Source organism: Buceros rhinoceros, unplaced genomic scaffold (assembly GCF_000710305.1).
Source record: "Buceros rhinoceros silvestris isolate BGI_N320 unplaced genomic scaffold, ASM71030v1 scaffold13670, whole genome shotgun sequence".
Taxonomy (NCBI): Eukaryota; Metazoa; Chordata; class Aves; order Bucerotiformes; family Bucerotidae; genus Buceros; species Buceros rhinoceros.
This window is the reverse complement of record NW_010390268.1, coordinates 4,554-21,909: the sequence shown is the minus strand read 5'-3', so window position 1 is coordinate 21,909 and position 17,356 is coordinate 4,554. Positions and strand designations below refer to the sequence as shown.

The 17,356-nt window shown below is 47.6% G+C and overlaps 1 protein-coding gene across 1 annotated transcript in view; it reads right to left on the bottom strand.

Moving 5' to 3' along the window:
* Positions 1 to 17,356, bottom strand: part of MYO15A (myosin XVA) — a gene marked incomplete at its 5' end in the record, with an annotated part of 25,483 nt that overhangs the window by 3,849 nt on the left and 4,278 nt on the right. The window contains 23 exons of the mRNA XM_010137222.1: positions 914 to 1,127; positions 1,684 to 1,774; positions 1,906 to 2,095; positions 2,397 to 2,546; positions 2,897 to 2,993; positions 3,499 to 3,723; positions 4,307 to 4,401; positions 6,115 to 6,157; positions 6,335 to 6,432; positions 6,597 to 6,628; positions 6,780 to 6,974; positions 7,410 to 7,482; positions 8,187 to 8,365; positions 8,442 to 8,677; positions 10,443 to 10,538; positions 10,657 to 10,787; positions 12,163 to 12,220; positions 13,786 to 13,863; positions 15,451 to 15,621; positions 16,093 to 16,210; positions 16,341 to 16,465; positions 16,844 to 16,889; positions 17,014 to 17,162. Of these exons, the coding sequence (XP_010135524.1) occupies positions 914 to 1,127; positions 1,684 to 1,774; positions 1,906 to 2,095; positions 2,397 to 2,546; positions 2,897 to 2,993; positions 3,499 to 3,723; positions 4,307 to 4,401; positions 6,115 to 6,157; positions 6,335 to 6,432; positions 6,597 to 6,628; positions 6,780 to 6,974; positions 7,410 to 7,482; positions 8,187 to 8,365; positions 8,442 to 8,677; positions 10,443 to 10,538; positions 10,657 to 10,787; positions 12,163 to 12,220; positions 13,786 to 13,863; positions 15,451 to 15,621; positions 16,093 to 16,210; positions 16,341 to 16,465; positions 16,844 to 16,889; positions 17,014 to 17,162 (2,890 nt within the window). The remainder of the gene's footprint in view (positions 1 to 913; positions 1,128 to 1,683; positions 1,775 to 1,905; positions 2,096 to 2,396; positions 2,547 to 2,896; positions 2,994 to 3,498; positions 3,724 to 4,306; positions 4,402 to 6,114; positions 6,158 to 6,334; positions 6,433 to 6,596; positions 6,629 to 6,779; positions 6,975 to 7,409; positions 7,483 to 8,186; positions 8,366 to 8,441; positions 8,678 to 10,442; positions 10,539 to 10,656; positions 10,788 to 12,162; positions 12,221 to 13,785; positions 13,864 to 15,450; positions 15,622 to 16,092; positions 16,211 to 16,340; positions 16,466 to 16,843; positions 16,890 to 17,013; positions 17,163 to 17,356) is intronic.

Genomic DNA, 17,356 nt, shown 5'->3' with positions numbered 1-17,356 from the left:
TGCCTTCATCTGAGCACTCCCAACTTTAAATAACTTCAGAGTTAATAGACAAGAAATGTAGTAGATTCTACAGTTCAGCTGTTTCTATATCCCTATTCAAAAGCATGCAGGGATTTTTCAGGCTAATCTGGTTACTTTGATTTCTTTTCACAGGACTTCCTAAAGAAACGTTTTTAGAGAGAGGGGGAGTGAAATGGTGAGATTTTTTATACCAGGGAAGCTGCTGCAGGATGGAGTCCTTCAGTACTGTTTGGCTGAGTGTTCCTTGCATGTTATAAAATGTGATGCTGGTTGAAGTTTTAAACAGCTTGAAATACACTGGTACACACATCCAAAATAGCAGCAAAGTATAAAACGAATTGTCTCCAGGCTCCCGCAGAAATTCGGAGGCAAAACCTGAGACTGAATAACACTTCCAAACTACTGCTGAGAAGCAGTAGCTCTGCCATTTTCTGGGTGGGCAGTATCCAGACTCTCCTTATGTGGCCAATGTCCAAGGTCCCCCAGGTTGTTACTCTCCCTCTGAGAAACATTCCCTCATTCTTCAGCCTGTCTCTAAGGACCCTCCAGAGGCTCTAGAAGGTTTAGACCATTGCTCCCTGGTCTAAAGTCCATCCATTGAATTGCAACTTTGATAAAGTCATTATGCGTCAGGTAGGCAATAAAATGTATTGTGGACTGGACCTTGATAAAGCTGTAGCCCAAAGGTCCTTTCTGCTTTAGCTGTGTTTTTCAGAGGAACCCAGCCCCTCCTTCACCATTTGCTCCTGACACCCTGCCCTGAACTGTCATCAGTCTTTGGCCAGCTGGCTGATGACAGAACATGTTCCGTGACTCTCCCAGGCCACTAGGCTGATTCCGACCCCATCTGCTCCCTGCTACCAAATCCCACTTTGGTGAAGTAAACACTCACCCTTCGCCATGGATTCCTTCCCATCTTGGCTCTCAGGCACGTAAGGTGAAGGCAGTGGTGGGGCAGAAGAGGGAGCAGGAGGTGGGGCAGTCTGCTGGCTGAAGATGGCCAAGAGAGGCAACTGCTTCTCCTTGATAGAGCTGGAAGCGGAGCCTGGCTTGGGTTTGGTAGGTGGAGGTGGAGGTGTTCTCTTCTCTTGTGGTGGGGAAGGTGGCTGCAAGACAGCAAAGCATTTGACCCAGTCATTCTCTGCATTACTGTGCTGTGTCCTGACACTGCTGTTATAAATCAACACTCGGGCAGCAGTCCAGCCCTGGAAGCAAGACCTGTGTGGACAAGGGTACCTTTAAAACAACAAGGACCTTTAAGCCAACACACGATCTACAAACAGATGAAGAACAACCAAATCCAAAGAGAGAGCCATGTATTGGAGACTGAAGCCTCCAGTTGGGAAAGGGAAAAAAAACATTCATGGGCCAAGATCTTGGTGCCGTATGTGGGGAACATGAGTCACTTGTTTCCAGATCAGCCTTAGACATACCACAATAGGACTTGCTCCAGAGCCTTTCCTTCTGGACCTCAAGTGACTTTACAGACTGAACCCAGTCTAGGATGGGCAGCAGCATGGTATGAGCTCACAGCTACCTAGTAACCCACCAAGAAATCACGTGGCTGCTGCTGCACTACCAGGTAGCTCCCAACCTGTTGGAGCCCAGATATACAGACCTCCCTGCTGAGCTGTTAAGATGACCAGAGAGCAAAGAACTCACCGGTTTGGGAGATGGGGGTTTCATCATTCCCAGCTTGGCCAGAGCCTCATTTTTGGGATCATTCTTCTTTATAAATGGCTTGGACACTCTCCTGCAAGAAATGGGGAACAAAATTACAAGGGCTGCAGAGGGGTTCTGGCCACAATGGAGCCATGTGGCAGTGCTGAGATATAGTCCCACGTGCCTCCTTTCTGCCTGCCTGGGTGGACCCCACTCGCTCACCTGACAGGCTCAAAAGGCTGCGGCTCAGGGGCTGGCCTGCTCTGGTACATCTTGATGATGTTGCCGATCTCCCGGCTGGGTGCAGGCCGCGACTCGGGGCCTGAAGGCTTCACTGCAAGCGGCTCCTTCTTCACTTTTGGTGTCTCCTTTTTTGGCTTTGGCTCAGGACGTGGCAAAGGGGGAGCAGGAGCTATTCAGGATGACAGTTTTAACCAACAGACCAGCAAAGACACAGGATAAATCCCTTTATCTCATTTGAAGCTCCCTCTTTTTCACCCCTTGACTGACTGGCCATGGCCTTCCACTGCCTTGCCTTGGGATCCCATGTCCCAAAGCTCAGGGAAGAGCTCTTTTCTCTCTCTCCTCTCCTGTCAAGATGCAGACCCACAGAAGAGCCAGGTCTTGTCCTCCTCTGCCTCTATCCTGGCCTGATACTCCTGGAAAGTTCTGGCTTGTCAGCCTGCCTGGGTCTCCATTGCACAGCATCTTACCTGCCTCTGTTTCAAGGCTAGGCTTCTCTTCTTTCCTTTTCTCCTGCTCCTCTTCCTTTTCCTCCTCAACCTGCTTTGACTCGGGATTTGCTGGAGGAGTCCAAACTTTGGAAGGAGGCCTGACTTTCTTCACTCGGATGTGTTGCTCTCCTGCATAGAAATGGGGACCTGAGCTAGGTAAACCCACAGCCAAAACTCAGCACTACTGGCATAACTCCCACCCCTGCATCAGTCAGCAGAGGCCTATGCTTTCTAGAGGCAAAGGGGAGTGTGGCAGTCACAAGCCTAAATATTTTCAGAAAACTGGCAACACAACACTTCACAATCTGAACTGTAGCCAGCTAAGCAGGCACTCGGAACTCATGCTCCACACAGCACCAGCAGCTCTTGCAGGGATTAGCTGGGTTCCGGACAGGGAGACAAGGGCACCTTGATATACCAGGGAGGCTGCAGAACAAGATGTTATGATGAGTGAAATGCCCAGAGTAGTAGACGCTCACCCATCTTCTGAAAATATTCTCTCTTCTGCTGGAAACTTTCCCGAGGACAGTCATCATGTTCGCTGTTGGGGAACTGTTCTTTTGTGTAGTCATAAACCTGCAAGCAATCAAGTTCACAACATGACTAGTTAGCACTAGCAAGTGGATACCTCCATAGCACCCCTAAGTTCAGGGGTGATCTTCCCTTGCCAAGTTCTGATCTAGAAATTCTCCCAGTCTGGGAGCATCCCAAGAGATCAGTCTCTAACCCAAAGAATCATCAACTAAGTCTAGAGAAGGAAGGATGAGTATATGTTAGAAGCCCAAGACAGTTTGCTGGAAGGTAAAGAACTGAGAGTGATTAATTTTCCCATGGAAAAATTCAGATGAGCTGTGATATCATTGGCTAACACTGCAGCCAAACATCCATAGAGCTAATGCCACCAAGGCTTGGTCCAGGAATTGAAAGATTCAGCAAGCAGAGTTTGAAAGGCCTCAGTACCACAGGTAAGCACAGCTCTCTGCTCTCCTCTGCCAAACCACTGCCACACTGAGCAGGAGGCAGAGCAAACGCAAATCATGGAGTTCAAACCAAATTCACCACTGCTGTTTGTTTCTCATACCGGTTCTTCTGCCTTAGCTGGTGGTTCTGGAGCCTCTGGTGGTGGTGCAACATTCTGGCTGCTGGGAGGCTTCTTGGGTTTTGTGGAAGTGGCTGGGACTGGTGCTGGAGCCAGGGCTCGGGCTTGTGGTGGACTTGGGACTCTTGGTCTTGAGTTCTCAAGAGACTTTTGCCACTGCTGCTGTTGCTGGGAAATGCTCATGGCTTGAAGGGTCATCTGCTGGGCCTGGAGGAAAGAATTGCAATGTCCACAAGCTCTAAGCCACACAAAACCCCAGGCCATCAGTCAGGCTGTCCCATTCATTCACTGTTATTCACAGAACATCAACACAGTCCACTGCAAATTTCCCAGTGTTGTGGACAAGGTATGCCCAGAGAGTCTGCTTCCCGCTAGCCAAGTATGCAGAGCTCCTAACAATACCCCAAAGACTCAGCTACCAGTGACACGGCCTGGGACCTCCGTGCACTCACAAGACTTTGTACAGGAAGCAGAACACTGCAGATCTGCATCTGTAACAAATCCCGCCTTAAAAACACCTGAGAATTGCAGCTGAGGCTTCTCAGGGCCTGCTCTTGTCCCTGCTATTCACTCATCTATGGTGCCTCAGTGTCGCCACGTACACAAAGGGGCAAAAAGAGCATTCCCAGTTTTGCAGTCTTAAATAATCCCAACGTTATATAGCTGAACCCCAGCACATAAGCACAGAGTGTTACAGAGAGGAGCATAGCTAACCTCTTCACAGCACGTACACCAGTGCGTTGTCCTTCCCCAGTTCCCGGGCCCCTCCCAGCCAGTCCCTTCCACTCACCATGAGCATGGCTTGCTGGTTGATAAAGGCTTGCTGTTGTGCTGCTAACTGATTTGGATCTATAGCTGGAATCGCAGGCTGGGGCATAACCACGGCTGTGGAAGACACACACGTCTGCAAAAGCTGCAAGCGTACCCACAGTGCCTGAGCACCAGCCCAGAGCTGAGTGTGTGCTGTGCACCCTGCCCGGCATCCACATTCACAGGCTCCGTTACACCCACCCATCCATCCTCTCCCTCGGAGAGTTACTGAAACACCGTGGTGTTACCTGGCATAGGTGCAATCCCACCGGCCGCTGGCATCATAGGCATGGCTGCTGGCATCCCCATCATCGAAGGCATGGGCTGGTAAACTGGTGCTTGAGTCGTTCCAGGGAAGCCTAGAGGCAAAGGACCATATGCACAGTGCTTTTGGAGAATCACAGATGAAAAAGCCCCGATCAGTCCCGCAGAGCACGTCACGTAGACTGGGTACCTCTGTTTCTCTCCACATGCACCAACCACAGGGACATGAGAATGGTTTATCTCTTCACACACATCAGGACACAGCAAAACTCAGGTGGAAAAAGGAAACCAAAGGAAATGCGTGGCCTGACACACATAACAGCAGTATCCAAGACCCTGCTTCTGCAGTCTAGCTTAGGACACCACCCTCCTTCACGACTAAGCATATAGATAACTCCTGTGTGTGTATGATTACAGAGAACATTTTTTCTTGAGGGGTGGGCAAAAATCTTTGGGACTGCCACATCTATGGTCTCTCTTTGCAGTAAGGGTGAATGAACAACAAGCCCTGGCTTGGCTGACACTGTGTTTCATGTGAAGGAACTGTAGGGAGAAAGGAATTCCTCTGCTTTCAGCAGTCAAGTCAAAACAGAAATCCCACTGAGGCCAAAGGGAGCAGAGCAAGTGGCAGGACAATCAGTCTCAGCTAGGAATGAGTCAGCATAGGTCTACTGAATCATGATGTCCTCTCCAGTGAGAATGGCCCAGGGATGCCCTAGAGAGAAGTCTTCACCTTCCTTACTGACCTAAGTACAGTGAGTGACAAACTGGCCATGGGTCAGTGATCTGTAATAGAGCTTGTCATTTCCCAGAGTCTCCACAATAGCCAGAAATAGTCCCAGACTCAGTAATCATCTGAACAGGACACACCCCACCTTTCTGAAACTGCTGGGTGTGTTCCTACACATGCAGATTTCTCATATATATTGGTGTCTGACTCCACCCTACTGACAATGCCTAAGTCTTAGCTCCACAGAAATGAGGAAAAGCAAAGAAACCAAACACACAAACAGAACCTTTGCAGGGTTCAGACTTATTAACCCAAGGAATAGTTAGAGATGATGGGAAGGTCTGAAAGGAAGCAATAAGGAAGATTAAAATCCTACCCTGAGGAAGGCAGCAACTATTTTGTGAAAGCACAAGATACACAGATGGTGAATACTCAACTTAGGAGTATTGGCCTAGGGAAGAGGTGGCCTGGGTCAGAAGCAAGTTACCTGTTGCCTTGACCCCAAGACCTACTCAAGACAGCAATTAAAAGCAGAGCAAAGTTGTTACCCTTACCTAGCACCTTTCCCAAAACAACTGTCCCCCAGCACCTGGGACTGAGGAGTGCCACTTCTGACGACCTATGCTAAAGGCTTCATGAATCAGCTGAGCCGATGCAACAGTGAGCATTTAAGGGACTCCCTGACTTGTGCTCACAGAAGCTTACGTGGCCCCACAGATGCTCCCAGCTGTCCCCATCCCCTTACAGACCTCCAGAAGGAAAGATTCCTCTCTGTGTGGGTCCAATCTTCCCACCTCCTTTCATGCGTCCGGTCAGAATCTCCTTGTTCTCCATATCCTGCATCAAGAAAAAGCAGTTACCTGAGCTCAGAGAGATAGACTTCACAGAGAGAGAGACACTCACAGGCAGAGCTGAGCTGAGCAGAGGCAGAGCGAACAGGCAGAGGCACGTTTGAGGGAGTCACAGCGACTGGAGAGGCGCAGAGAAAGTAAAAGGGATTATCAGGGGACTTACTGGTACTCTGGAGCCTTGATGCAGCACGGTGCTGAAGAGATCATCCACATAGTGATCCAAGCCTACAGGGGTCCTCAGGTCATCTCTGAATCTTGGATCTAAAAGCAGAGAGAAGCCTAGTGACAAGGTAAGGAACATTGTCCTGCCTCCAGTCCCTATTAGTCATGTTTTGGAAAGGAGCCCCCTCTGCTCTGATTCCCTGGCTGAGGCCCAACTATCTGGTCCTTCCCAGTGCCATCCACAGTCCTGGGCAAGAGCTTACCTGGAGAGAGATTGATGAATTCTGGAGGCAGGCTAGGTGGTGGGAAGGAAGGAGCCTGGATGCCTGGAGCAGGAGGGATTCTGTTGAAGAGGAAAATGAGATGAGGACAGTTCAGAATACTGAAAGATGAGCCACAGGGTGACAGGACCACAAGTGGTGGGGCAAAACAATTAGGTGACTTACAAATCCAGGTCAGAGTTCTGCAGGAAGCTTCTGTCCCTTTCAGGAGTGATGGGGTACTCAGCTGAGGACTGAGAAGAGCTGCTGACCTCCTCCATCTCTCCGATGAGGTCCAGCACAAAGTCACAGCCCAGCAGGTCCTGCCATGTGTTGCCAGTAAACATGGAGACAGACCACCCTCGAGGCTTATCACAGCCCCTGGTAACAAGGAAAGGAAGGAGAAAAGGTGTTCAGGTAGGAAGGAGAAAGGGAGAGAAAGAAAAACTTTGCATTCAGTTTCTTCTTGCCTTGTCTATCCTGGCTTAAGTCCTTAAGATTTAGGGTAAAAATCAAATATTAAGTGCCCAGAGTCAGGAAAAAAACAGAATCGCTCAAGATTTGTCTATTATTTATCTTTTCTCTGAAGCTGCTCTGACAGATCACAGCAGTGATTCCTCTGTTCCCTGACAGGCTCACAGTTTATGCACGCAGATGGAGGGGTGAAGGAAAGCGCACAAGCTGGAGTGGGTAAGGAGTGGCTGTTCCACATCTGACTGTTCAAATTCTAAGCCTGCAGCCCTGACCAGTCTGAACCTTAGAATTAGTGACAGCCTCTTTCACACCCCCAGATCTTCTCCCATCCTCTGGCAGTACCTTGCACTCAGGAGACAGCCCGCATACTGCTCCCCAGTCATCCAGGACTCCACCTCAGCCGAGAACTTCTCCTCTAGCACAGAAAAGAAAGTCAGTATACACAGCCTCCTCAGCTGGAGCCAAAGCAACACCTAAGCGCTGCAGGACACAGGCAGAGCCCAGCTAGAAAGTCTTACACGCTCCTGAGCAGTGGCACAGGAGGACTGAAAGCACAGGGAGGGCTCCACATGAACACAATCACATCCAAAATAAGTTTGATGGCACAGGTTGGCACTTCCAGGCTGACAGCTACAAACCATCAATGTCCTGGTCTGCTTGGGCCACCGCTCTGCTCACCAAGGAGCCAGAGCAGGTATGTTTTGCATTCCATTCACAGCCTCTTCTGATCACTCAAGAGGCAGCATGAGCCAATACTTGAGGTGGGATAAAGGCAGAAAGCCCCTGTAACAAAGGCAGCAGATGCTGCTGCTTGGGCTATGCAGTAATGGATAAAAGGAGAACCAGACCCATACTGGTGCACAACGAAAACAGCTCTCTGTTGAGATGGGCCCAAACCCAGAAGAATCTCCTCCCTCAGCCTGAGTACAGGTCTCATCAGGCCCAGACTTTGGGATTTTGGGATCTAGATTCAGATGCTTGTATCCCCCATGGTTGTATCAGCCAGGAGCAATTGGTGTTCTGATGCCCTTTACTAAGTTGAGGGAAGTTTTTTCTGATTTCTGCACTGGAAACATCCTTAGGGCTAAAAAATAGCAGAACAACAGAAGCATGAGTTACCATTAAAGGTATGAACATCCAGCACCATTTTGCCTCTCCTCTGGTTTGCAGTCCACTCCAGCTGAGTGGGAGGGTAGGCCCGAGACAGCGTAGAGTCTATCCCTGTGTATTGTGCTGCTGTCAAGATCTTGCGCTGACAAACGGCATTGTAGCCCTCCATGCCATGATCTGACACAAATCTAGGAAAAGGCAACTGCTTTTAGCACACTGCTCATCTCTCTTAACCTTAATGAAAGTGTGTTTTCTCCTCCTTACTTCAGCAAAGGCTTCTCCAGCGCTGGTGAAGGGACAAAGCAGCTCAGCAAAGCTGCCATCAGGACCCAAGCTCGCTGGCTGTGCTCCATGTCTGGGTTTTTCCATGTCTGGGCAACCACCTGACTGAAGATTTCATTGCGCAGAGCCACATTATTCAAACCTCTCCCAGCAATGTAGTTGCCCAGAAGCACCTCCTGCCAGCCATGGAGATTCTTGTCACCAATGAACCGCAAAATCTAGAAGCGTCCAGGGAGAAAAAAAAAAAAAAAGAGAGTGAGCACTCTAGCTGTAACCTTGTCCCAAACTGTGTTGTAACCTGGGTTGTAGACAGCAGGGTGTTTGTGAGCCTAAGAAGAGCAGCCAACACTCAGACCGGGATCTGTTCTCAGGTTTTGTGCACCACCCAGGTTCTTGGGAATTTGGGAGGCAGCGCTCACAGAGACTGGACCCTGACAAAAAGACAGGATGATTTCAGCCTCTTCTTAGTTATGCCTCTGACTCAGAATGTGTTCTTGGGGAAAACACTTCCCCTTCTTTGGGCAGAGCTCAGATACACGAGCGAGTTACCAGCGGGTTTTGGTTACTGTGCCTGAGCCCACAGGCTGCCTAGCTGTAAAAATACATAAAAGAAATTGATGCTCTGCTGATCTTGTTGAAAAGCTCAGAGAGCCAGACATGACGAATCACTGTCTAACCACTGACTGGTGTAGTTAGTGTTATACCAACTAGTCTGAGATGTGCAATCTCAACCAACTCACTCAGCAATGACTCAGCTTCTTGGCTATGCATATCAACAGCTTAGATGGTTTTTTGTAATTTGTATTTCTCATCCTTGGGTACAGAATAATTTCTTTCAGCCTCTACACTTCGGTATGTCGTTAGATTAATTCTTTTCTAAAACATGCTGTGGGCAGCTTTGGAAAGAGCGTTTAGGAGTGATGGTCTATTTTTTTCTGAGAACAACACTTCTTAAAATGGCTAATGGAGGTAAGCATGTCAGAGAGTCACTGAGAAAAACAGAAGATGGTGGTTGTTTAGTTCTCAGGGAAGTCTTTATTGTAAATCCCTCTGTATTACAACCTTTACCAAAGAAATAGCTGTATTTTTTTTTTTATTAGCAGTACAGAAAAATTATCTTTGATCTTCAGGAAAAGTAATAGTAGTTTGCTTAAACACAATGCTGTTCACAGTGTTGAAGCCTATGCTCTTCTCTAATCAGGATCATTAGGACAAAAGAAGAGACTGGTTTTAGGTATTACCTTTCCTAACGGGCCTGTTTTAATTACACGTAATTCTCAGCAGGATTACCAGATTTACTTTGAACTTATCTGAAGTTTCATTCTATTTTCAGAGTCAATATTAGCATTTTTAAGAAGAAATGTATGTTTCACATCCAGAGGGATGAAATAACACCACACACAAACACTGCAAAATCAGGGTGCGGTTCCAGGTGTAGTTTTCTTGATGACAAAGTCCCTGCCTTTTTCCAGCCTTTTTACAAGAGTTCAGTGTCCCCTGTTGCGTTCTGATGCAACTGAATGCCTGAGGTATCATCGATATATTTACTATAAACCACATGATGGAAAAGATCTGGGTTAAATTAAACTTTTTTATGACTGACAGATAAGATTAAGTCCTTGAGAAGACAGATCTCCCTTATACTGTCATTGCTACTGAATCTGGAATATAGGGAAACCAAGGCCTAACGGTCTAATTCTTGTATGTCCTGCCAAATTTGGAGGCTGTATCACCAGGCAATTTACTTTGATCCCACCGGTCTATGGCTGGTCTACGCCTCACCTGGAACACAAGAAACCTAAGGGGTGGCCTGTGATCTCTGCCAGACTGCTCCAGTGTCCAGAAGGAGCAATTTATTCTGCTCTCCTAACACACCATGTATTTTAAGAACGGTAGCCACCACCAGCACATTCTATCATCAAAACATTGTCTTATGCCCATCTGCTCTCCCATGAGGTCCTGGTTGAGAAAGATGTCTCTTACCAGCTTGTTGATTTCAAGCGCGCTCTCCTGGTATTCAGTGTCCAGATGGGTTAAGGGGTGCTGCAGAGGCTGACCAGGGGCAGGGAAATCTGTCTTCTACAAAGAAACAAAAGGACAGAAACTTAGAGACTTTGTTCCTGGCATTACTACATTACTAGAACTAGCGTATCTCCCCAGCGGGGAAGGAATGAAGAGATACAATAAGAATTCCCACCTGGAAGTGTGACTTAATGAAGGAGGAGAAAGGATAGCTGTTGATGGTGGGTGGGAGGGAAAGGTCATCTTTGACCTTGACTTCTGGAGGCAATGCCTCAGTTATCTGGTTGGCCTGTGCTCGGTACTGACCTGCAAGAGAAAGAGGTCTTGTCTTGAGCGGTTGGGAAGGCAGCCAGCACACGCCTGACTCACAGTGCGACACACGTCGAACCTTGCCTGGGCACCTGGACCAGCGCTCTGCTCCAGGGCACCCAGTCCACCCTGCTGCCTTAAACCCCCAAGCAGGCACATTCTCACTTTCTTGAGGCCACAAGGCCTGACTTCAGGAGAGAGCTTTCACAGCTCTATCTTTCAGACTCTTACTCTGGGTAAGTCCCAGAGGGCACTCAGCACCTGCAGCTTCGATTCTGCTGTGCAGAGTTTACAAGGCAGAAAACACCGAGCCTGTGTAGAGATGCTGCTGACAACTGTTCAGTCAACCACTAAATGAGAAGGCACTGGAGGAGGGATTTATCAAGGGTAATAGAGGAGCAAACATCTTCCAAAATGAAGATATTTCTTAAACCAACGTGCCCCAGATGCTCTCTCCTCCTCCCTATTTACATCCCATCAGCTTTCATTTCAGCAGTTTAAGTGCAGATTGTCCCCTGAGCTCCTCAAGGAGTTGCTCACTAGACGAGCTGACAGTCCCAAGTGGGGAATGCCATGAAGTGTGGGGTATTTGGGAATCCAGTTTGCTCCAATTCACAAGACTCTTCTACCTGATTGGACCTTTTCTGTACGATATGGAAGGTTAAAGATACAGCTGACGTTTTGCTAGATGCTATACCAAAGAGGCAAATCCTGCCTCCACCTGTTTCAACTGAAATGTGTAGATTGTACAAAGAGCTACAGAGGAAACAAAACTGCAAACAGCTTTCCATCCCAAGCAAAATGTTTACCTTAACTGTTACCTTGTTGCATCTTTATGTTGTTACATTGTTTCTACATATTTCTGTTTTAAAATAATTATCTTTAAACAAATATTTTTTAATGAAACCCACAAAATACTTATTTGAAAGTGACAGGATTGTAGTTTTAACTTCTTCACCTTTAAGGAAAAAGGTGGGTTTAAGTTCTCACACCCCCCATAGGCAGCTCTGCAAGAGACCTGGGTTCAGTAGTGTGCCATCACACGGCTTTGACCAAAACGTCCTGCACCATCACTCTCATCAGTCCTATCAGCACAGCTCAAAAGAAGAGCTGAAGAGGTAAAAAAGATACTGAATTTCAATCTGGTGGTCTGCCCCCTGGCCTAAGTCATTTTTCTGCCCTGTTGTGTTGGGAAACAATAGATACGACACCATTTGCCTTTATCATATTTACACTGCAATAAAAACAAATGGAACACAACCCAGATGACAGCAGGTAGAACAAGTCCATACTTAAACGGCTACAAAACAAGGAAATGAACGGTAAAGTAAAACAGTGCAGGAAAGAGAGGGGAGGAGGCAGGATTTCTCACCTCCAGCTACCTGCAGGAGGGCGGCAAGCTCTGCAGGGATCTCCAGCAGCCCCACATCCTGTGGGGAGAGCGAGCATGTCAGTCACTGGGGTACCAGCAGTTAAACAACCCTGAGCTGTTTTGTGGAGACTGGGTAAAGCTGCCTGTGAAAAGCTGGCTGGAAGAGGGGTTAAGTGCCTGGAACATCACGAACAGGGAAGTACCGTATTAACACAGGTATATGACATGGGAGGGAAAGGTGAGTAGTTCCTAAAATAATCAACTGCCAGCGGGAAGTGACAGGGAAGGTGACTCTCTTTGACTCATCTCTCATTACTATCAAGTTTGGCGTATTGCACAGAACAGATTGTGATTGAAGGGTAATGGCCATTTCCTCCCGCTTCTTTTTCTGCTGTTTTTATTCTTATTTTTCAGTATCCAAGAGTGCTACAGCATAAATAAATAAAAAGAGACCTGATTCTGATCATTGATGCACACCACTATTTTGGAGGTTCCTAAGAAAGCCCATATCTGCACCTGGGTAATTCAGGTGAGAATGTGGGCAGAGAGCCTTGGTTTTTCACTGGTTTGCCCCTTGCATGATACATACATTTGTGCAAGGCAGGAAGTAAATGGGCCAGTGCAACACAGAGTATCAGCATCAAAGTCAGTTCAGGGCATTTCAGACGGGATTACTCAGATTAAGACACTATGAACACAAGCCAAAGGCACAAAGCCTGAGCTTTTGGGGATTGTTTTCTTGTTTTGGTTTGGTTGGGTTTTATCTTTTTTCTTTTAAGATCTGCATAGTAAAACCTCTACTCTCCAGCATGCTACTCTGACATCCCTCTTCACATCAACTCTCCTCTCAGCAATGCTTAAAGACAGATTCACACATGGTTTTATCAGTTTGATTTTGCTCATAAGAAGATACTTGACTTTTAAGTCTAGCTTTTCAGTGGTGTATTTGGGAAGTGGACTGTGAAATTCCACAGTCCTGGATCCACACCTGAGGAAGCAGGTGATATTGCAAGAGCACCCAGGGCTAAGTATTCCCATTATTGCTCCTGACAAATCTGTGCAAAATTGCAGATGATGTCAGTTTAGATTTCCTGACTACACATATAGCAAATTATAGCAAATGTGTGCCTGGTCTAATCATACAAACACTCACATTATTTAGCAGTGTTACTTATAGCACTTACAGCACAAGTTTAACTTCATAAAAGTTAAACTTGTTATGAAGCCTTTAATACCTCCCTTCCCATACAACATCTTTGATGAATATATTTGTGCGGAACTGTCTCACTGCCACCCTTCACAACCGAACCTGATTATCAAAACCAGTCTTCCTCCCAGCTCCAAAGAGCAGGTCCAGTCCTGTGAACAAATGCAGGACTCTGCTCCAGGACCACCTTATGACATCTGACTATGCCCAAAGATCAAGAAACCATGAACTAATGAGATAATGAACGAATACATACTGATTTATGTATTAGAAGGCTCTTTATACCAGGCTAGGTGCTAGGTGTCCAGCACACGTGGGCTCTGTACACTCTCCAGACGTTTTGCTGCTTCCTAGCAAACCTGGGCTGAGGAGGCATAAGGAGGAAGAACACCCTGTTTGACTGTTTGACAACTTACCATTCCTTGGTTGGGACTGTCCTCTGTGTCACCACTGGCCAAGGACCTTCTTCTTTGCTTCCTTTCCTCTAACTGTTGCTGTTAGGAGAGAGAGACTCCTTTAGAGGGGGTGAGAGGAATACCAAAAGCCAAACTCCTTTGCAGCTCTTTTTCTTCCATCCATTCTATTGTTCCCCAGCCTCACCACTCACCTGACTCCTACTCCAAGATGGAAAGGAGGGAGACTGCCTCTCCCTCTCTCTCTCCTGTTTGTCTATGTTGTAGGATGATGTGACTAGATGGAAGGCTATGAGGGTTGGGCTGAGAAAGACAGTAGGTATGCAAAGTCCAAAGGGCAGGGCTGTGGGGTGGGAGGAAAGGAGGAACTTCGCAGCAGATGAACTTTGAAACCTTTATTGTACTACTGCATGCACAGAGACCTCAGCAAACAAACACTGGAGGAACAGAAACATATTCAAAAGAGCTGAGCTTTTGTGGTTACCTGGGAGAATAGAAAAGCTGGATCCTGTCCAAGTAGGAAGGTGCAGGAAAAGGAACAGAAACGCACACTGCTCTGGGCGTGGCATGGCAGAAGGAACCTCTGCAGTCTTCCATCAACAACACTGACCTTAACCATCTGCCCCATCCTTTGCTAGCCATACCAGCAGCTATACTGGTAAGGGTCCCTCCTTCGTGAAGTTGTCAGCTATGGGGATGTTAGTTGCTGCTCCAAGGATGAGTGGTCTGATTTCCTGTTTTAAATTTTCTTTTTAATAGTTTGTGCAAAAACCATTCAATCCATCTGTCAGAACCATGGCTCCCTCCTGCACACAGTTTTCCACCTTCACAAACCATTGCCATCCTGTTCTCACCCCAGCTGTGGGCCCAGCTGATTTCCAAAGGTCAAGGACTTCAGCAGCCTGAGGTAGCTCTAAAGGGTCAGGGAAGGATCACTGTGTACTGAAAAAAATCTTACATTTCAGTCACCAACTGGGAAAACACCAGATGTGTTTTGTTGAACTGGACAACTAAAAGAGCAAGATGAATGATTCCTTATAGCTTGAGTGGAACAGCAGCTCTGGAGGCTACAGACAGAATAAGCTCACGATTGGTGTGGGGCAAACTAGAAAAGCTCACATACACAGACATATGAATCAGCTGCATTTGTACTGCCTCTGCCAATTCTTAACATCCAGGGAGAGAAGGCTCCAGACTCTGCGATTCCTTCTTTTGACTACATTTCTATCAGCCAGAGAGCGAAGGACACCTCATAGGATCATAGCCAGCCCTGCCATGGCCTCACCCAGTCACCAGCGTTCTTGACTTAGAGCAGAAACAGCTCCTGAGTACACCTGGTCCTAACAAGAGTGGTGTTACCTGGCAGTGCTTCCTCCTTTGAATCAAAGGTCTGGAGATTAAAATCAGGGTATTAAATTGCACCGAAGTCTTCTTGAGCCTCCTGTAACGCTTTCTAGAGGGACGTGAAAATAGAAGAATTGCTAATGAGGGAAACATCAACAAAATTTAGGCAGACTGTGGACTTCATTTCACTGTTCCAGTAACAGGATACACACACCCGCCACTCCTGCAGAGCGGTCTGGGTACCAACATTAGAAGAGGCCCAGCCAGACACATCCCCACCTTGGTGTCTCAGGCAAGGACTGTACCTTTGACTCTTGACCTTGCCTGGTAGCCTCGGAAGTGAGCCTGAATGATTGTGACTTTCTCCTGGAGGACACGGAGGCGTCTGTGGCGAAGGAGGCATCGGAAGTTCCTTTGCAGAATAACAATGGCCCAAGTCTGCCTCTGGTTCCATCGTCTTTCCAGAAGCTGCCTGGCCTTCTCCTTCAGAAAGACCTAGGCAAAGGGAACAGTTACTGACCCACAAGGAAAGCAGCCAGCTTCTCTAAGAGTTGATCAATAATAAACGCTACTTGTTTATCTCTTCGTAGCCTTTAAGGCTCCCTGCTAAGAAAACTGCACTCCATTAACTGGGGAGGGCAGGAGGCGCAGGTGACAGAGATTGTTGCATTTGTGGAGCACAGGGAATCAGGCAGTGATGATGGTTAGTAGGCCGGAAAGGCAGAAGCCCATCAAGGAATGCTGAGTAGACAAAGGAGTTGGCCATGGAGCCAGAATCTCCTGTTTCTTTACCTGAAATGCTAAAAATCCCTCCTTCATACTTGAGACAAGAAGCAAAGCAAAGGGATATGAAGGCATGCAGTGTTCTCCCTCTTGGAGCAGAGAGCCGAGCTGCTCTCTGCCCACTGAGGCCAGTGAATAGGTGGCTGAGCCTGTGCATTAACATGGATTCTCTATCAGCATCACCTTTGTTACTCCAATCTGATAGAGATCTGAGGGGTTCCCCACCACATGAGACAGCACTGCCACACAGCCTTCTCTCTCCTCCAAGCAGTTGTGCCTTTGCCCAGCCAGGAGGCCATACCTGGAAGATAAGAAGCTGGTACGACAGAAGCCAGGGAGGCTCTCCTCAGAGGAGAACAAGTCACCATGTGCTGCCAAGTTCATCCAGGCTTTGAGCAGCTGGGGAATCCCAAGCCAGTACAGAACCGTACCTGGCTAGGAAGTTCCGGAATGGAAGACGGACTGGGTATCCCTCCTTTCTAATATGGATAGCCTCCAGTATCCCAGAATGTCGCAGCTGACAAGTGACATACTCCACATCAAAGACATCTGACAGCTGTGAATATAAGGTAGATGAAAAATGTAGAACAAGAAATAAAAGAAGAAAAAGGAAAGGAGACAGAAGGCAGAGATTTTAGAAAGGCCCTCCTATTCTCCTTTCCTTGGGGTAGATCTTGCTGTGCTCTGTGGGTGACGGAACACAAAACCCAACAAATCCTCTGGTGCCCAAGTGACACTGGCTTCTTATCCTCCAGCATGTGATCAGCTCATTAGCCACGGGGAACAGTGAGAGACAAAGAAATGGAAAGAAAAGTTTCAAGCTCTCAAATGAAACAAAGTCGTCCAAACCCCAACTGAGAAAGGAGAGCTGCTGGAGAGGACTGGGCTTCGAGGAATGGAGGGATTCCTTGAGGAGCTCAGGGTGCTGCTTTACCTCTTTGGGATTAGGGGTGATGCACCGAATGAAGAAGACATGGCTCCTGCAAAAGAGAATGAAGAATGTTTGATCATACTCCTCTCTGTGCTGATCTGGGAAAACTTCACGCACTTCTGGGTGCAGTGAACAGCCCAGTGCAGGAATGGCACCATAACAGCATCTCTCACCTTCTCAACTTGGCTGTGAGCTCCTGCAAAGACTGCTGGAATTTGGACACCAGTGTGGAGGCCTGAAGTTTGAGCCCTTTGCCTCTGCCCCCCAGCTCCCTTTGCTGACGATAAGCAGCTTTAGCCTTCTGGAAAATGTGAGACACCACCTGCAAAACCAAAGAAATGACCAAAGCTCTCTGAACTACATGGAAAGAACAAACTCTTCTACCTGAAACTGGAGGGCCATTCTCCCTTGCCCCTAGCAGTGCCAGGAACCCAGCTGCATCCTGAGGCAGTCTCAGTTTTATATGTAAAAAGCATCAGTTGCAGGCAAAGATAAATTGCTCAGTTCCCAAGCGTC